Raw genomic sequence first — 20363 nt, 5'->3', positions numbered from 1 at the left:
CGCCAAAATATATTAAGCCTAGTTGAGCATATAGCATTATGTATTATTTAAGTCATCTATCATGTATTATTTAATATAGGCTATATGTGGACCATCAATGGAATTTTTTGATTTAGTAGTTAGATGGCCAGGAAGTTATCACGATAGTTTCATTTTTAATGGAAGTTACGCCAACAGGTTTTTTTCTGAAAACACTAATGGAGTAAAATTGCTGGGAGATGGTGGTAAATATTAAATAATATATTTGTTTTCTGTTACCTAACTGAATGAAGACCATTGTTAGTATTCAATTTTGAAAACATATTAATATATATTAATTATATTTTAACTTAAGGATATGCATGCAAGCCATATTTATTTACACCATTGCGTAATCCGAATACAGCACCTGAACGCAAGTACAACAAAGCTCAAATCAGAACTAGAAACATCATTGAAAGAACGTTTGGACTTTGGAAAAGAAGATTTTCATGTTTGAGAAGAAGTCTGGCTAATGCTCCAGAGACGATTGTTAATATAATTATCACTTGTGCATTACTTCATAACATGGCTCAAAAATATAATACACATGATAATAACTCATATAGTGAAGAAGAAGAAGAAGAAGAAGCTGAAGATAGACTTCCAATACCAGTAGAAGATATTCAAAATAACATAATAGCCGACGCTACAAGAAGTGCATACATTTTGAGACATTTCAGTTAATTTATCATTAATATCTATATATTATACATATGATATCAGTATATCATCTTTTAAAAAGTTTATTGGTGTGAAAAGCCAAAATTACATTTATACAAATTCTGTTAAGTGTGATATAGATTTTAATGAGCATTTTTAATTACTTTTGTATCATGTGTACATATTTTTAACAATACACTTAATGAATTTGTCACTGTAATTTGTTTGTTATTTTGAAAAAATTATAACAAAATTGTATTACAAGAAAACCTATATAATATAATTTGTAAATAAATAAAATAAAAATTGTTCTATAACATAACTTTCTTTAGTAATAAATGATTAACAGATTCATACTGATTGTATTACTTATTAGAACAATTAAACAATTTAAATTTTAAGATTACTAGGTAACAGTTATCTAAAACTTTTTAGCATATTAAAATATCACCTTCTTTGGTAATAAACAAAAAATAAAAAATATAATAAAAATCATAACCTGCTTTGGTAATAAACATAAAATAAAAAATATAATAAAAATCATAACCTGCTTTGGTAAAAAACATAACAAAAAATCATAATCTTCCTTGGGAACTAATTTTAATAATCATATTATTTCTAATCCACAAATGATTCCTTTAATTGCTTAATTTCCAATGCTAATTTTTGGCATTGTAGTTTGTATAATTTGTTTTCTTCTAATCTTTTTGCTACTAGTCCTTGCATGATGAGTTTTTGATTTAAAATCTTAAACCATAAATAGTTAATTCTAGTTATATTGTCATTTAAAAATGTCTGATCAAAGTGATTGAACACAGAAAAAAAAATTTTAAAACCACTAGCTTCACTCAAAGTTTGAAAGTTTGTAAAAATGATATATTAATTGTACCTGTAATTCATTCATTGTGTTTTCATGTTGAATGGACATTTTTTGTTTTTTTACTCTTAATTTGCATTCTTCAATAATATCAGTAGTTTTGTCACCGTGAAAAAGTTTTTTCACTTTTTTGTCTATTATGGTTTTGGGGTTTTGAGGATTTGGACTTGGTGTAGACATCACAACGGGAGTATCATCTAAAAATAAGCTAGGTATTGTAATTGATTAAGTATTAAGATTAACAATAATAAATACAAACCATCAATTATAAAGGTCATAGTTTCATTATTTTCTTTAAATGTGTCATTTATATAACTGGTGGCATTGTCCACAGTGTTTAACTCAATAAAAACTGGAAGTATTACATAATTAAATAAATTTATTTTATTTTATTTATTAATTAATTAAATATTTATATAATTATTTAAATTAAAACAAAATACCAAAGTGTATTTGTAAAATATTACAACTTACCATTAGTTGATGGTTTTTCAAGTACAGAGTCACCGTCATAATCATTACACCATTCAACTATATGAGGTTTACCTAATAATGATTCTACATCTGGGTTTGGTGAATCAACAATTTTTTCTTCTTCACCTCCACCAGTTTTCATTCGGCTGTTTCGTTCTGAAGTGAATGCTTTTCTTGATTTTGCCTTCTCTGTCTCCCAGAATTTTTTTAAATTTCGTACTTCCCTCTAAAGATTTTTTAACATTTATGTATTTACACAAGTTTTCAATTAGGAAATTAAAAAAATTTCATACAAATTAAATATTTAAAGTCATGTTAGTAATGTTTAATAATTACCTTTTTAACATTGGAATGTGAATTGAAATTTTCCATAAGACTTAACCATGCTTGGTTTTTTTTACTATTTGTGTTGAAGTCTTTTTTAGTATCCTCCAATACTTTAGCCACTTTTTGGTAACAATGAAAAAAAATTACTTTTTCTTCTTGTTCCCAATTTGGCCCTCTTTCACGTTTTATGATTTTACCCTTTGCATCCATTACGTCCATACTTAATGGTTCAGTTTAAAAATCACTCAAGTAGTCAAGTCTCAAAACACAGACGCACAGTATTATAAAAAAGTTATAAATAAATAACTGTATTAAACAACACTGATAAGTGATAATATAGATAATTATCATAAATATTACTGATAAGCATGGAAGAATAAATTAATTTTTAAGAAAACAATATTTAAGTAATACCTAACTGCGGACTACTTAAATATTAACTATGCAGGCAAAAATTAGGGGCCAGCTACATAGCACTTAGGTGTCCCATAGTTAGGTATTACCTAAGTGATTTAAGATGTTCCTTAAGTGTCGGACTATGCATACGGCCCTTACTATTTGACTCTGTAAAATGGTACACATTTTTCCCTAGCTATTATAATTGTCAGTACTTTTCTCTATCGGTCCTTTTAAGTTTGAATTTCTTTTTTAAATTCAGTATCTAAAGTTGTATCGCTATTTATACGCCATAATTCTAACCACAGACCTTTGATGATAAAAAGAAAAATCGTGGCTTTTTATTCGTTCAAATAAATGTTTCTAGTCATTGAAGCTATCATTACAACTAGTTTTATTCTTAGGATTAGAACAACTGCCACAAAAAACAAAATACCATTTGACATTGTCTTTTAATAATAGTTTTCAGAGAATGATCTTTGTTCATCATACATTAGAAATTTAAAATTTTTTATTTGAATTGTCCCCGTTTTACGATACATAAACAATATTGCCTATCTTTAACTGATGGTAAATTTAATGGATCTTCTAAGTCAAATGAATAATTACTGTTGTCTTATACTTGTACCTAATACAATATGTATACAAAAAGTGAATAAAAAGTGACTAGTTACACAATTTTCAATTATTACAACAATTCATTTCGTATATTATTATAGAAAACTTAGTAACTAATCACTCTTTTTTTAAATATTGTTTAAATTTGAATTCATTATTATAGTTAGAGAATAAGAATATGACACAAATTGTGTGAATATTAAGATAAAGTTATCGTTATGTCTAAAGTACCTATATAATAGATACCTATAGCTAGATAACCTATTACAGTCGTTGCCAGATAAATTGAGATCGCGGCGGTGGCGCTTTTCAGTAAGTATAGCCCAAACTAGTCGCTGGCAGTGAAGTCACATAGTTGGCTACGACGCGCGCAGTCACCAGTTTCGAATAACCCGGCTCACTGCAAAAAATTTTCTGCAGAATTGTCTGTAGTCTCTCTCCCATGCCATCGTTCTGGTTGCCCTAACACTGTTAAAAACAACTAACTTAACTCGGTGTGTTTCGACCTCGCGGCGCACTTCCGTCACATCAAAAATTTGTTTATTATAAATGTGTCAAAATAAATTACTCAACTGACAATGATAGATAAGGATAACAATATATAAGAACATTATGGAATATACTAATATAGATGGATATTTACTCATTCGTGCCAGAATTGTGTAAGTATTCTTTTGTAGTAATACGTATGCTATAAAATATTTTTTTTTTTATAATGAGTTCAAAAATAAAAAATCGTAAAGCCCACAGTCAAGCTAGGGAAATAGTTTGGAATGTTTTCAAATATTTTAAAGATAAAAATGAATACATGGCTAACTGAAGGTTGCATACGATGACTGCAGAAGCTACTGATTATTCTACAATATCAGCTAGACCATAGACGTATTGTGTTTGAAGGTAAGAACAATATGGATTTAACTGGAAATTCTACATTGGATACATTTATCACACTTTAACCTAACTTATTATTGAAAAACAAAAAGAAGGAGTGAGTTAACCGATTTGAGCGGTGGTCAATGGTATTTTTTGCGAAAAATTATTTATTATTTTTTTTTAAGTCAGAAATAATCGGTTAACTCTCTCGGTCCAATTATTTCTGACTTAAAAACTGTTCTCAAATAACACCATTGACCACCACTCAAATCGGTTAACTCACTCCTTTCTAAGGAGCACCGATTTTTAACAAAAATAATTTGTCTTAGGTTTATTTGTTATAATTCAAAAGTTGTATAGTGTAGACTTAAAAGTTTCCCCAGTAAAAAGTTTATTATTTTGACTAAAAATGCACTCCTTCACTCAGAGTTGCGCCAACCTAACCCATGGCGAGCGGAACTGGTGTCGACACGTAGTCAACTGACGGCGTCGCGGGGCTCAGTTTTGGCGCGGAAACACACTATTTTTTATAACCTAACCTTTGTTTCCCAAAGGAACGGGAACGAGTTCCTCTTTAAAAGGAAATTTTACAACACTGATTTGAATCATCGACTAAAACTGAAATAAATTCGGCAGAACGCAATTCTTTAACAATATTATCAACAATACACAGACTAATAACGTTTTCAATTATTTCTCTGGTTGTTTTTTTGGCACATGTAAATTTTTTTCATTTAATAATTGACGAATCAAATCTGAGGTACATGTCATTGATCGAAAACTTTGATTATGAATTGTCATATGCGAAAGTATGATATGCGAAAGTAGCTTCACGAGCTGCTAACGCAAAATCATTTTTATTTTCAGGAATTAGTTTAGAAAAGAAGTTTGAAACTTTACCAGACTGCAATGATGCTCTGGAAGCCAATTTGTGTTTTTGACTTTTAAGGTGATCATTAATATCTGATCGTCCACCATGGCTAACAGAAAAGGTTCCTTGACAAGTTGTACACTGCACGTTAAAATTATCATTAGATTTTGGTTTTGTAATGAATGGAAATTCTTTTTGTAAATTTTCATTTAAGTGACATAGTCTTTTTGGTGATATAATTCAAATGAAAAGAACACAAATAAAACACAACTAATGGAGCGTCTGCCGGGCGTGAATTGAAGTGAACGAATACTGACGGACTATTTTCGACTAGTATTAAATATAAAATATATTATCATGATGCTTATAAAACTATTTAATTATCGTAATAACATGGTATAAAATATTTTGACATAGACGTTTATAAAAACCACGTATAATATTTATAAATAGATTTTCTATACCAAGATAATAATAATACGAGTGCTGTCATAATAAGACTCTTACCCACCATAGTACAGTTTAAGTACACACCAGTCGCAGAGTGCGCGGGCCATATATATATTAACAGTTTTATTTATATATATCTGTGGTGCTGGCCTATATGCGTATTTGGGTAATTGTATGTTGTGTGTTATTATTATCAACAAATAATTTTTTTTTAAAAAAGTTCAATTCCGGGACATTATTATGTTGATAGCAAAATCCTTTAACAACTCCTTGTCCCGAAAAAGTTTTTCGGGACACCGGGACATGAGTTCCTAAACCGGTAACGCCCCGGATTTTCCGGGGCGAATGGCCACCCTAGTATATTAAAATTGTTTTTTTTTTGAATATATACGTTGTTATTATTTTATTAAATTATTAATTAATATTATATTACAATTTTTACTTTTTGTCCTTAAATAAAAGAATATTTGATTTTAAAATTAACAGCGTTAAATAATTTTTGTGACAATTATTGTTTTATTGATATATTTTCGGTAATACTATTCAAATACGAAGAACCCCTGGTTTTCCGTTGTCGCGCCGCCGCCGCCGTCTCAATTTATCTGGCAACGACTGTAATATGTTTTTTATAAGTAATATAATCTGATAAAATGCAATTTAAAATCAATCAGAATTGATGAAGATAATAATATTTTAATTTAGGTTCTTTTCACATTTATATTTATGTCATCAGTCTTACACAAAGTATCATAATCTTAATTTTGTTCTTTTTCATGGTGTTTACAAGGAAATGATTCTGGGACATGAAAATCATCAGGGAATTCTCGTACCTATATAAAATAAATAATACACATTTTTATTTTTTAATGTAGACATACGATTATAAGAATACAAAGATAAAGAATACAGATTTTATTCATAATAACAATTACAATTATATTTGTGTTATCAGTTTTACATAAAGAACCTTTATGTTCGTTTTTTACTTCAGTACTCTTTATTATATGGTTTTTCATTGGTAAATGTAAGTACAACATTGTTAGAACAACTAGAATCGTCTAGACATTTCTTCATAGATATTTTCGCATGGTCGTCACAAAAAAATTATTCGGTTACATGAAAATAATCATTATCTTAATTTTGTACTTCAAGTTGGTCTTCATTAAATGGTTTTTCATTAGTAGATGTATGTGTAGCATTGTTAGAACTTTGACTGTTCGTTAATTTCTTTAAAGAGTCTCACAAAATTTTTTTTCTCGTTCTATTTTAGCTCTTTTATTAGCTCTTTTTTATTTTTTGATGTGGTTTCTCAACATATTATATTGTTGATTTAAAAACGAATAAAAAACAATTTAATTATAATGATGTGTCTATTAAATAATTATTAGGTTTGGAAAAAAACCTATAAGTTATTACAATTTGTTATTATAACACACGTTTTTACAAACGATAACAGTAAACTAGAATTCAAAAAATATACTTACCAAAAACCGTAAGGTAGGTAACTCCAAATCAACTTTTGTAAGTTTGTCAACTGTCAGATGATATGGAAATTAAAAATATATAAAATAATGAACAAACGAAGGTAACAATTAACATTTAACAATAAGTTGTAACCATATTCAGATTTTCTATCATAGTATCATATTTAGTAATTTAGTAATTAATATAACACTGTAAAATACGACAGTTGCTCAAGTAATCAGGTAACAAAGCACGTAAATTATTGAGTACAAATTTTAATATACGAATTACCTATTTGAGAAATATGAAAAATATTCCCCATCAATGTTCTATGGAAACTGCTTGATATCAATATGTATAGTTTGTATAATACACTTGACCAAGATTACTCAATTATATTATCGTGTATATACACTTTACAAGTGGTTAGCACTTGATTTTATTTATTTAATAATATGCATTATTAATACAAATTCAAATAATATAATATTATATATATTATGTAAATCATCGATATATTTAAAGAAAATTTAGTTTTTTTCATGTCTGTCAGCAAAAACGGGAAGTCCAAGCGCGAGCCTCGGCTCGCCCCGGCCAAGGCCCGGTATATTTAGCTCAATGATTAAATAATAATTGATTACTCGGATTCTAATCAAAAAGGTTTAAGTAATGCATAAAATGCAATTTTATTGGGTTTTATTTCTATTTATCAACCCATTATATGAATTGCAAATAGATATTGACACTTTTTTTTAATAAACATATTACATTTTTTAATAGCTCCTTATAATAGGTACTGTTTTTCTTTAAATTTTTAGCTAATCAAAAATAATATATTTACGTATGGAGATGGTGAATGCCGGTCAGTGGCTAAAACCGGTCACACAGGTAATTTCAAATAATTAGATTGATAAAAATCAGTTTTATTCAGCAAATGATTTCTAATAAAAAATTATTATTCCACCAAATTATGATAACAACTGATAACAAAATTTCTTGTTTTCGCTTTTTCGGCCTTGATAAATATTTGTAATATTTGCTATTCGAAAATATTAGAAGACTTGATGGCATCTTATGAAGTTAGTTATTAATCAATTGTATGCTAAATGTTATGTAATTTGATATTATCGAAGTTACATTAATGATGTTAATTTATTTATCGAGATACAAATTAATAACAATTATTTATAGCCGGCCAATACTGATGGGGGAATATTGATCACTTTCAGTTATATAGGTGACTTAGTAGTCGATTTAAAAATACAGGTTTATTTTTTAATGAAATAAATTGAGAATAAAATGCATTTTTATTAAAAATTATATTTCTTATCTTTATACATGTAGTACAAACATAACCAGAAATACCCTTCAGTTAGGGTAGTACCGATCGTTTGCAGTTTTATAAAAACAATTCAAATAAAATACATAATATAGTATTTATTATATACTTAACAAAATCTCAAATAAAAATATATATAGTAGCTTAAAAGTTTATTAATCATACTGAGGTTTGACTTAAGTTTCGAAGTTATTATTAGTAATATATAAGTTTTCTATTAGACGTCCGGCATTCACCATCTCTAACATAAATGCCCAGGACTGAAACTTTTTTTTTTATCCTAATTATATTCAATAGAATCTACACAAACCACTATGGTATTCTAGAACAGGGATTCTCAAATTCTTATAAACACTATACCCCTTTTTATCAATACATTTTTTGAGTAGCCCCTTCTTAGTTTCTAAACTAAAATATATATAAAAAAATGTAAAGACTTCTAAAGAATTTTTTCCTTGTTGGTTAGACTCGCACACCTTAAAACATTTCGTGTACTCCCAAAGGGTAGGCGTTCCACAGTTTGAGAATCCCTGTTCTGGAATATATTTCTATGTTAGCAGAATTTAAAACTATTACATCCAGCGAGGTTAAAAATACCCAACATTTTAAGCAGATTGATTGACCTTCGTGTTATAATCTACAAATATATCCACGCAGTTTAAATTTATTTTTTAATCGTTAAAGTATAACTAACCAAATTTAATTTGTTTTCGGCATTCCGAAGAACTTGTATGCATTCAGTGATCCTTAAAATAGTTTTATCTACATCCTGTATAGTCTGGAGAATGTTTTCATTGGAATTGTCTTCCATTGTAATCGTGTAATTATTTTATTAGAATTTTTAAAGATATAAAAAACATAAAAATTCTTTTTAAATATATAGGTATTTAAAAATAAATAAAATGTGATGTTTATTGAATACTCAATAACAACACGTTGCTAAGAGTATCCGTAATAGACATTTCAAATAGTGTATAAACATTTTATACAATTCACCTTAAAACATTATCTAGAAATTCGCAAGTCACCAGTGTAAATGTATAATCGCATTATCCCGTATTGGAATAATGAACTATTCAATGTTATGATCCAATATTCGGGTGCGTTCATAACGGTTGGAGAGTGCAAATTTCTAGTAAGAGTTTGTATAAAAGCTGGAAATGGGTCTGATCGATTATTATTTGATTTTTGATTATATCGATGTTCAAAGGTAAAATAGAATAGATGAATTATGCATCGATTTATGAATCGGAAAATTCAAATTAATTTCGGAACCGAACAATCGATTTTAGCGAGAACCGGAATAGATTTAAGTCGAAAATATTTTAAATCAATGAAAGATAACATTGTAACAAACTGATTACAGAAAAACAGACAGTCTATTTTTTTCGTACATTTTATTTAGGTTGGTATCTAGTCACGATTATAAAGAGCAGGTAATGCATCGATAGTGGGTTTGTATGTCAGAAATTGTTACGGTGGTACAGGGACTACTTGTCACTAGGTAGTCGCTGCTAGTTAACTGTGCTAAAAATAGTACCGCATGGTAAAGTAATTATTCCTCGAGCATTAATTAATAATATTTTCTTGAGTCTCGACCATCATCGTGCTGTATCGCATCATAGAACAATATAGAAGCGAAACTCGATCACCAGACTGGAGTATTGTTCACCTATGATCTGAAGTCTGAACCTCCGAAAAACATGGAAACCTTTACCACACCAACATGATGTTGGACCCAAGGTCACCCGTAATGTAAACGTTTACTGCCACATAGGTGGTAGGTTAGGAGGTACGCTGCGGGGGGTCGGCTTGTTTACCGTTTCCTTTTCAGTATACAGATTTCATTTACTATTATATAATTTTGCACATTTTGCTTCCACCGGTCCCTACGTTCTTTATTGCACCATTATAAAAAACTACGAGTTTTGTACTCATTTTTGTTTTCATTTGCACTTCAAAATGGGTTTGAAGTGTCTAGTATGCTTTAATAATTATGGACCCTTCTCAAATGTTACTTTTCATCGATTTCCAAAGGATAGCGAAAGGTAAATAAAATTAATTAAATATTAATCTAGCAATGTTGTAATATATAATTTTATAATGTTTTAGGCATTATAAGTGGGTTGAAATCTGCTGCCGTCCTGATCTATTGGATAAGGGTCCACCCACTTATTATCGAACATATAAGTTATGTTCAGAGCACTTTCGCAAAGCAGATTTTATACATTTTAGGTTGAATAGTAAAGCTGTGCCTTTTGTATTTTTTACAGTATTATGTAGAGTTAAAACAAACAAGAAGCTTAGAAATTATTCCTCAAATTTCAAGAACTTTGCAGATCCACAAAGCATTACCCCCCCCCTCTTCCTTTAATGTTTGAGACAAAAAAATTGTTTTCATTTTTGATCCCCCTCATTTATTTAAGGCAACTAGAAAAATCTTTTTCAATTATCGTTTCAAATCTCAAAATAAAATAGCAGAAAAAATCCATCTTACAAATTTGTATGAATCTGATAAAAGTAAACAACGTCCATTGGCACCTAAACTAACAGATGTTCATTTAAATCCTAATAGTTTTCAAAAAATTAGTCAAATTTACCTCTCATGTTCTAATGACTACCCTAGTTTCTTGTAATGAGTTATCACATAGTACCTTCGATACAATTTAATTCATGGATTGTATGGATAAATTATTTGATATATTTAATTCCCGTCCCATTTCTACCGAGGTTTCTAACCACGAGGGATCAAAACGTTATTCGTTACCATTTTCAAACTCTTCTTATCAGAAACATTTTTTATATTTAATGCTTAATTATTTTGAAAGTTTAGAAATTCAAAAATGCAATGCAAAAAAAATGAGTGGTTTAATATAACTAGAAAATATAATATAACATTTATTAATGGCTGGTTAACACCATCAAAATTCTAAAATAGTTCAGTATGTACTTATAGTCTAAATCAAGACAGCCTAGAAAATTTTTTTGGAACTGTAAGAAATCAAAATTGAAATCGAATAAATCCTACATGCATTCAGTTTAAAAGAACTTTTAAAAAACTTTTTGTCTTGATTACTTTGAGCACTCTGGTGCTAACTGTATTCAAGATTCAGATGATGTCTTACTCTGTCTTGAAAAAACTCAACTCTCATAAGTCATAAGTGAAATTAAAATACTTTTCCCTGGAAAAATCCTATTCAAATTCCATTACCTCTACAGTCTACATTCTATTTTGATTAAATAAACAAAATATATTCTTGCTAAATTTCAACTGTATTTGTTCTTTAAACCTAGTATTATAGTTATTCTTTATTTGAGTTATTACTTACATTAAGTAGTTTATGTTAAATTTTAAATATTGAAACATTAAATCTGATAAAAATTAATAAGTCAAAAAAATGGACAAAATGGTACAAATATCATAAGGTTATTTATTTTGCCGTAAGCAAAATGGCAGTTATAGGCTAATTGAGAGTTCCTGAATCCAGCTTTTTGCAAGTGGTGATTGTTTAAAAACATTTTAACCTCCTTCCTTACCAAGAGCTCCAAAATAAATTTATAAATGAGACAAATTTGTCATAATCATAATTGAGAACAATTTTTAGAGTTGTAATAAAAACACCCAGCTTCACTGGTTTTTAATTCTTAAATGCTTTCATCCGTCTAGAGTACCTATATCTTCAAAATAAAATAACTAAACTGTTTTACCTAATAAAAAATGTTTTAAATATTTTCATGTACCTAATTATTTTATGGATAATTTTGTGAATTTTATGATTGTTATGTACACAATATATATATACCACTATTTGAAAACAAGTGTACCAATCGAATTAATAAACAGCTGCTAAACACTGAATAATATTATGACACATATACCTAACCTGTAAATGACGAGGTTATACTCGAAGCCTACTATACAGCAAAGAGACTTCCACGGATTTTATTATTTTTCTTTGTAGTATCGTAGTGGTAAAACGTCATAGTATGACCATATCCATTAAATATAATGTGTTCGGTCTGTATTTCTGTACAGCAACGCAGTCGACTGCAAGCACCGGATAGTATGACTTCATCCGTTTAAAATCATGTGTTTTGTTTAATGCTGTTAAAGCATAGGTTTTCACCGTTGCGGCGAAAATCCATAGTATGACACCACCCTTACTGATTCAAAGAAAATACATTTGGCCGAAATGACAAAATCACTCGACTGATTCGAATTATTTGAATAACAAACAATTCCCACCTAAACTGCTTAGGATTATGCGCTTACTTCAAAAACGCAGTTTTTCCAATACCCTGCACTACGACACCTGCGTCTCGACGTGAGCCCGGCAGGCAAACTGCATACAGACCTGTCATGTAGTATTGCCACGCCCCTCCACACAAGTTAGCCGCTGTCTGTTTCTTGCTCTATAAATACAAAACTCAATACTCTATCAAATTACATTAAACGGAAGTATGATTTTATGTGTTTAATTTAAAAGAAACAGATAGTAATTTTGGCTAATTCACATTTACAGAAATGTTTAATGTACTCGAGGCATTGCCAATTTTTTAATGCGTTTAGTGGCTTTATATTTCAACGCAGTAGGTGATATTTTGAATGCATTTTCTTTGAATTCTGTGTTGACCGTTTTTAGATTAAATTTTGGTTCAGCCAATTCTTTTATACGTGGCGACAATATTGCTTTTAAGGCAGCCCTAGGAATGACACCGGGGTCATAATCCAGATTCAATTGCGTTTCAGAGGATAATTTTCTAGGTACTGATAACCTCTGAACCCAATCTAGGCCCATAGGTGTTATTTGACCAAATGGTCTTGGTTCAGTTGTTCTTACAATCAATTTTTTAACAAATCGTTTCAATTCTGGCACTTGGGATAATCTATCCAACATTATGTCAGTTTGTGATTTCGACATTTTTGATCGTCTTTTGACTTCAGGAGATCTCCTAAATATTTTTTTAGGTGCAGCGTTCTTCTTCAGCCACATCTGATGTTTAATCCAACCATCTGAATTGTTCTTTATCGAAGATTTATTGGGTTTACTATAAAGTCTTTCTGCTTGTTCAGATTTTAGGCATCTAGCATGTACTTGCCTAATTTTAGGTTTTGGTTCTGCAAGCTCTAGAATTCTTGTACGAGTTTTTAGCTGACGTTTCCTATATTTATACCTGGCATTGCCAGATGAGAACGTTCGATAAGCAAGGTCCAATGGCACGTTATGCCTGACTTTGGGTACTGCCAATTTATATATCCTACTTGGGATTTTTCCAGTTAAAGTGGCCTTGTTTACTGGTAATGGTAAAACTGCTTCCAATTCTGGATTTGGCCAAGGCCTAAGACGAACAGGTTTAGGAATTGCCAATTTTGCAATATACTTTAATTTCAATGTATTTTCCCATTTTTTAAAATATCTTTTTGAACACACACATTTGTTCTCCCATTTTTTCTGTACCTTTGTTGGTTTAATTTCCTTTTGCGATTCACTGAACTGTTCGAGAAATTCGACCAGATCATTTTGCCGCTTATGATCATCTAGCATCAACATGTTACATAAGGGTATTGTTTGAATTAATCACACAGAATTATAGAACTACAATTATCAGTAAAATAAAATATTAAGATAGAAATTCTATAAAATTAAATATTTAAACATAAATTATTATAAAATAAACTGTAAAAAAATTGTTGTTATTGTATAATGAAAATCAGTTTCATAGCAACAGTATTGCATATTACGGTGTTTAAATTATTTATCATTGACGAAGACATTAAATCAGATAAAATTAATATTATTAAGAATATTATTATTAATATTACTAGGAAGATAAATAAATGAATTATATACACAGGGATGGATTTAAGGGCAAGTTATAAAGACTGCAGCCTATACAACTGCACCACAAAAGGGCCCTCGCCACACATCATACAACTAAAAAGAAAAGAAAATGCTAATTCTAATAATTATATATTTATTTATTTTTACTGTATTTTATCTCAATTCAATTCAAGGCTTTTTACCAAGACTTTTTAAAAGATAATGATAACTACCTTGTGGTAATTGGGGCATAGCCCTTTTCCGCCCTAAACCAAAAAGGTTCTTCGGCAAAATGTATTTTTGTGGAAAGACGTTTCTGCTAATTATTATTTCGGAACCATGAACAAATATAACATATTCTTATCATTATATAACTGCACATCACATACTTGATAGTATTAGTAAGCCAAATGGCTCTGAAATATCAAAATTGTTTAAGGATTACTTTAGCTCGGTTTACTCTATAGATACCTCAGATTTAAATAATTCTATCTCACAGTTACCTGATGTAATAAATTTATCTAATATACAGTTCTCACTGTCAGAAATATTTTTAGGATTGGACTTTTTATGTACTATAAGATATAAAATATATAAATATATAAGTCATATATAATATTATTTATAATTATCATCAGTATTATTATTAATGCCATTATTATATATATTGTTGCTCCAGTATTATCTTTATCATTATTATTATTATATAATCAGTAAACGATCGAACGTCGGAAAGTGCGCGTCGACGTATCCGTCTTCCCGAGTTTTGTGTAATTATTTTATAATAACCTGTTTTAACTATTTTATATTCGTGTTATATTATATTATTAGTTGTTACATGGCACTGTGGTAAAACTCAAAATTAACTACGTTCAGTATATTTCGTGTAATTTAATTATTCGTTGTCGCTTTTAGTAAGTTGTCACATGGTTTTAGCTTTACGAGCAATTTTTACGTCTGAAATTATAGGTTAGAACCAAGTACCAACCTGCGTGGGTTGATGTTAGTGACGACAGAATAATTGTATTTCGCAGCACACTTCAAATCGTTAGTATCACAAATAGTTTCAGTAAACAGATAGTGCGTGTTATCTACGTAATTGTTGTGATGTTGTTTTTTCGTCTGTCGCGTCTGTCAGTGAATTAATACCAAAGTAGTTAATCGGTTTTTCACCTTCTCGTATTAAATTAATTCGTTATGAATACGCCTAAAATTTTCGATTCAGTTGATATCAATCAACTAAAAACTATTAGAGTCGATGAACTCAAAAAAGAGTTAAAGTTTCGTCATCTTCCGGACAAAGGAAACAACGACGAGCTCATTGATTTTTTATTAGCCGACAATGAACGTCTTGTCGTTGATAATCTTCAAGAGGCAATTATTACCTCGCGTTTTAAATAAAAAGAAGACCAAATCAAGTTATCAGAAATGCAACAAAAAATCGATAGTTATTAAAAAATCGAAACTAAGGATAACAGTACAATTTCTATTGAATTAATTTATTAAATTAATTCATTTAATTTTTTTCTATTTAATTATTAACTCAACTTGTACATACTCAAAAATTGATCTCAAATAGTTTAAGTGCAAACAATTGTAATAATAAAGTTCAAATCTTAACAGCTAATGCTATCTCTTTGTGCCACGGGAAAAAGCATAAAGACATTACTGATTTCATTTTAGAAGTAGAACGTATTTCTAGTCATGCACACTGGACGTCATTTTTAACGTTAGTCAATGCAGTATCTCGACTTAGAGGTGCAGCGCTTAATTGGCATAAAGTATCAGGACGTCGACTTGTTTCGTGGCCAGAATGGAAAGATAAAATAACTGATCGTTTGAAGTGTAAAATGTCTTTCTCTGATTTTTTAAATTTTCAAAGTAAACGTGTCTTACGTACAGATGAATTAACCGTAGACTACATCTTTGATAAAGATGCTATTATCGAAAAGGTACCATTTAAAATGGAACAATTCGATCACGTATCTCTTATTTTGGAAGGAATAAATGATAATATATGGGCCATTCCACTTGATACGATTCGTAAAGTAAATACAACTACAAATACTTACAATCAGAATACAAGTAATAATACCTAGAAGAATACTAAAGCTCAAAAAGAAACAACTAAACAATACATCGTTTTAATCCTACTAGAGATAACAAGGATGAGCAACTGGTTTTAAATATAAAACTATTGGTCATATAAGCTATGACTGTCCTTTTGCTGATAGTGTTTCTAAGAATAGAGATTCAAATAAAGTCAGTAACAAAAACCAAAAGTCAACTGATATTAAACACCAGACTGAGAAAAAGAAACAAGACTTAACAAACAGTAAAAGTATTAATTGTATTTCAACAGAATTAGTCAACATTTCTCAAATACCAGTAACTATTAATGGATCAATTACGATAGACGCCTTGCCAGAAAGCGGGTCATGTGTTACTTTATTAAGAAAATGTTTTATACCTAAAGATGCTGTAATTCATGAATGACAAGACGGACCACAAGGTACGCCTGAGGGAGATTGTACTCCATCTGGATGGATCACTTTAAGAATACAGGTTGGAAAAATACACTGCACTACGCCTAAAGTAGGTTTGTGCGAATCGCTTCCAATTGCTATGATATTAGGACGTGATTGGCAAGCTGCAGTGCATGCTACTATCCACGGGCGCCGACTATTGGGGTGCTGCGGTGCTCGAGCACCCCATGGTTCATTTCATGGGGTGCAGAGCACCCCATGAAATAAATAAAACAAATAAATAGTAAATACCTTAATATTATACATGTTTAGAAATATAAATATAAATTATCATTTTAATTACCTATTTAATATATGTTTTGGGTTTTTCGCTATTTTGGTCGACAGACGACGACTGCGACGATAACGATTAACGATATTCCATAGCCTCGATGGTACGATGTACGTAATGTAGGTATAGTGTGTGTAGAGTGTAGACGTGTAGTAGTACACACTACACAGTAATTAGTCTGCGACTTGCGTTCGTTCGGCGAGTTGTTCTGTACTTGTATTTGTATGTACATTTTACGTTTTACGTATGTTACAGTTTAGATTATAATATAGTTCAATTATTTTATATATTTAAAAACGTCAAGATGGATAAGTGGTTAATAAAAAAATCAGTTCAATCTAATGAGGCTATAAACAGTTCTACTTCTAACTTAAAAGTTGAATCTAATAGTGGAGATTCGAAACCTGTTGAAAATGTAAAATCAAGGAGTTATCAGGAAAAATGGCAACAATTATATCCATGGTTGTTATATGATCCCGTGAAAGAAAAAGTGTTCTGTTCGATTTGTAAGACTGCTGATGAAAACCAAATTAATCTTCCTGTATTTTCTGTGACTGATCAAAATTCTAAAAAGGCATTTGTAGTTGATGGGTTTTCTGCGTGGAATAAAGCACTACAAAGGTTCAAATCTCACGAAGGTATGATTATTTTACTTATTTTACAACACTTTTTTAAATATAAGTTAAAGGATTTATTTATTTATTTTATAAATTAACGCCAATCGGCTTTTAAAAGCATAGACAGCATAGTAGTTATATTTATTTTATTTTAGCTGGTAGTTTTCATCGAGCTTCGATTTCATCTATTGGAGCGCAAAGAAAAGGAACTAACATATGTACTTCTTTAAGTGTTTCCAAAACTAAAGAAATGATTGAAGGTAGATCTGCTCTACTAAAAATTATTTCATCTCTTCTTTATTTATCGAGACAAGGTTTAGCGATTCGTGGCCACGTTGATATAAACTCAAACATTCAACAATTACTTATTTTACGTGCAGAAGATGTTCCCGAATTAAAAAGTTGGCTTTTAAGAACCAAGTATAAATGGTTATCTCATGATATTCAAAATGAAATATTATCTCTTTTATCTAAAGAAGTACAGTTAAATCTTATTTCTGAAATAAAAGATTCTTTTTGTTATTCAATAATATTGGATTAAACACGAGACATTTCCAATAGAGAACAAGTTTCTGTGTGCTTTCGCATCGTAGACAAGAATTTAAATATATCAGAACATTTCTTAGGATTTTTTGAAACTCCTTTTACTGACGCACAGACATTATTTAATTTAGTAATTAATGTTTTATCACAATTTGACATTGATATTTCTAAATGTCGCGGACAATGCTATGACGGGGCAGCCAATGTCAGTGGACATATCAGTGGTTTACAAGCAAGAATAATCGACGTTGAACCTAGAGCAATTTTTGTTCATTGTACTGCCCACACCTTAAACCTCGTTGTTCAAGATACAATGCAGAATATAACGAAGATTCGAGATTTTTTAGCCATTTTACGTTCAATGATATCATTTGTTAAAGATTTACCTAAACGTCAGGCAATATTTAATTCTTTACAAGCTGAACAAAGTATAATCGGTTCTTCAAATAATGTTTCATTTAGGCCTTTTTGTCCTACAAGATGGTGTGTTAGAATTGTTTCATTAAAATCGATTGATTCAAATTATAATTTACTTCGTAAATTTCTTGATGAGCTGACTACCGAAAAAAATGAAATAGGTGCTAAGGCTAGTGGCTTTTCGAAACTACTTTATAAATTTGATTTTTATTTCGTTTTGCAAATTATGATATTCATTTTTGAGAGAATTGAAGTTTTGAATTCGGAACTACAAAAAAAATCTTTGCATTTCCAAGATGCAAGGTTAAAAATTGAGGCAATAATAATTTCTATAGAAGAAAAACGAAAATCAGGTTTTGACCAATTATGGGAAGATATTATCTATAAATCTGAAGAGCTAGGTTTAGGTGAAGTTAAGCTACCTAAACAAAGAAAAACTCCAAAACGTCTGATCGAAGGGGGTCAAGAACATTACTTTTCGTCGGCTAAAGATCAGTATAAAGCGCTATTTTTTGAATGCATGGATATGACGCTATCTGCTCTTCACAACCGATTTCAAAGTAATGTAATTAAACATCTCGCAAAAGTAGAAAACTTTATTGTAGATCCTAAAAAAAAAAATACAGCTATTATAACTGAATACTATGGCTCCGATTTCGATGGGACAAAATTAGAATTACATCGAAATATAATGTTAGATATTGCCAAGGCAAAACATTTTAAAATATCATCAGTGTCAGATGCGATTAATTTTTTTAAACAAGAGTCTTATTTGCAAGATTTAGTTCCAGAAGTGGTTAAATTAATTAAAATCATGTTAACCGTACCAGTTTCATCATGTACAGCTGAGCGTTCTTTTTCTGCACTTCGGCGTTTAAGATCGACCATGACGCAAACACGGCTTAATGATGTAGCATTATTAAATGTACATAAACAAGATGAAATAAACATTGAAGTTATTGCTAACAAATTTATAAAGGCAACCAAAGTCAGGCAAAATACATTTCAGATTTGTTAGAAAATTTTAGATTGTAATATATTCTAAAACTTTATATTTTAACATTTACATTACAAAAAGATTATTTTTTTTATTTGCTTACCTTATACATAGACTGTCTATGTAAACTGTCTTTGTCTATGATAGACACGTCATTGTACATACAAATAAAAAAGTTATTAAACAAGTTAACAAGTAATACTTTGTTGTATTTTTTTTTATATTTTGCTTATTACCTACTTAAATAATTTTAGGGTTTTGGGCACCCCATGAAAATTGGAAAACTCGGCGCCCATGCTACTATCATAATCGAACTGAACGAAGCAATTTGCATTAACACTCCATCTACATCTCATGAATTTGGTTGTATAAAATCTAATAAGTCGTTTGTTTATTGGTTGTGTAATTCAGTCCAGATATGACAATAAACCTCTAACTTTAAAAACACGAACTCTGATTAATAGTAAAGCTAAACCTAACACTGTTACTGAAGATTTTTTGTCAAATGAAGAAAAACAAGTATTAGAATATAATGATATTTTTTCCGCATCAGAAAATGAAATTTGTGAATTTTCTAATTTACATATTATGGAATATTATATTATAAATTCCAATTAAGTGTAAACCATATAAAGCAATGTTCAATAACCTGAAGAAGAAACATATCCACAAGTTGAAGAAGAACCTATAACGAATCATCAATCAATTCCATCAGTCAGACAATCAAATAGAACTAAAAAAACACCACATTGGCTCAATAATTTTGTTTTAAACTAAGAT

The 20363-nt window shown here is 29.8% G+C and overlaps 3 protein-coding genes across 3 annotated transcripts in view; 1 reads left to right on the top strand and 2 right to left on the bottom strand.

Annotated features, from left to right (window-relative positions):
- LOC111037116 (rho-associated protein kinase 2-like) overlaps positions 1-9184 on the bottom strand; it is a gene marked incomplete at its 5' end in the record, with an annotated part of 19925 nt that extends 10741 nt beyond the window's left edge. The window contains one exon of the mRNA XM_022319493.1: positions 9065-9184. Coding sequence (XP_022175185.1) covers positions 9065-9184 — 120 coding nt within the window. The remainder of the gene's footprint in view (positions 1-9064) is intronic.
- Positions 9185-12899: 3715 nt separating this feature from the next.
- On the bottom strand, positions 12900-13922 carry LOC111037104 (testicular haploid expressed gene protein-like). Its single transcript, XM_022319477.1, has one exon. The coding sequence runs from the start codon at positions 13920-13922 to the stop codon at positions 12900-12902; it is 1023 nt and encodes a 340-aa protein (XP_022175169.1).
- Positions 13923-17313: 3391 nt separating this feature from the next.
- Positions 17314-20274, top strand: LOC111037115 (zinc finger MYM-type protein 1-like). Its single transcript, XM_022319492.1, has 5 exons — positions 17314-17647; positions 17782-18046; positions 18188-19574; positions 19995-20102; positions 20203-20274. The coding sequence occupies exons 1-5, from the start codon at positions 17314-17316 to the stop codon at positions 20272-20274; spliced, it is 2166 nt and encodes a 721-aa protein (XP_022175184.1).
- Positions 20275-20363: the final 89 nt, after the last annotated feature.

This window comes from Myzus persicae, unplaced genomic scaffold (genome assembly GCF_001856785.1).
Source record: "Myzus persicae strain clone G006 unplaced genomic scaffold, MPER_G0061.0, whole genome shotgun sequence".
Classification (NCBI taxonomy): Eukaryota; Metazoa; Arthropoda; class Insecta; order Hemiptera; family Aphididae; genus Myzus; species Myzus persicae.
Note: the sequence above shows the minus strand (reverse complement) of the source record. Positions and strands in the feature narration are given on the sequence as shown.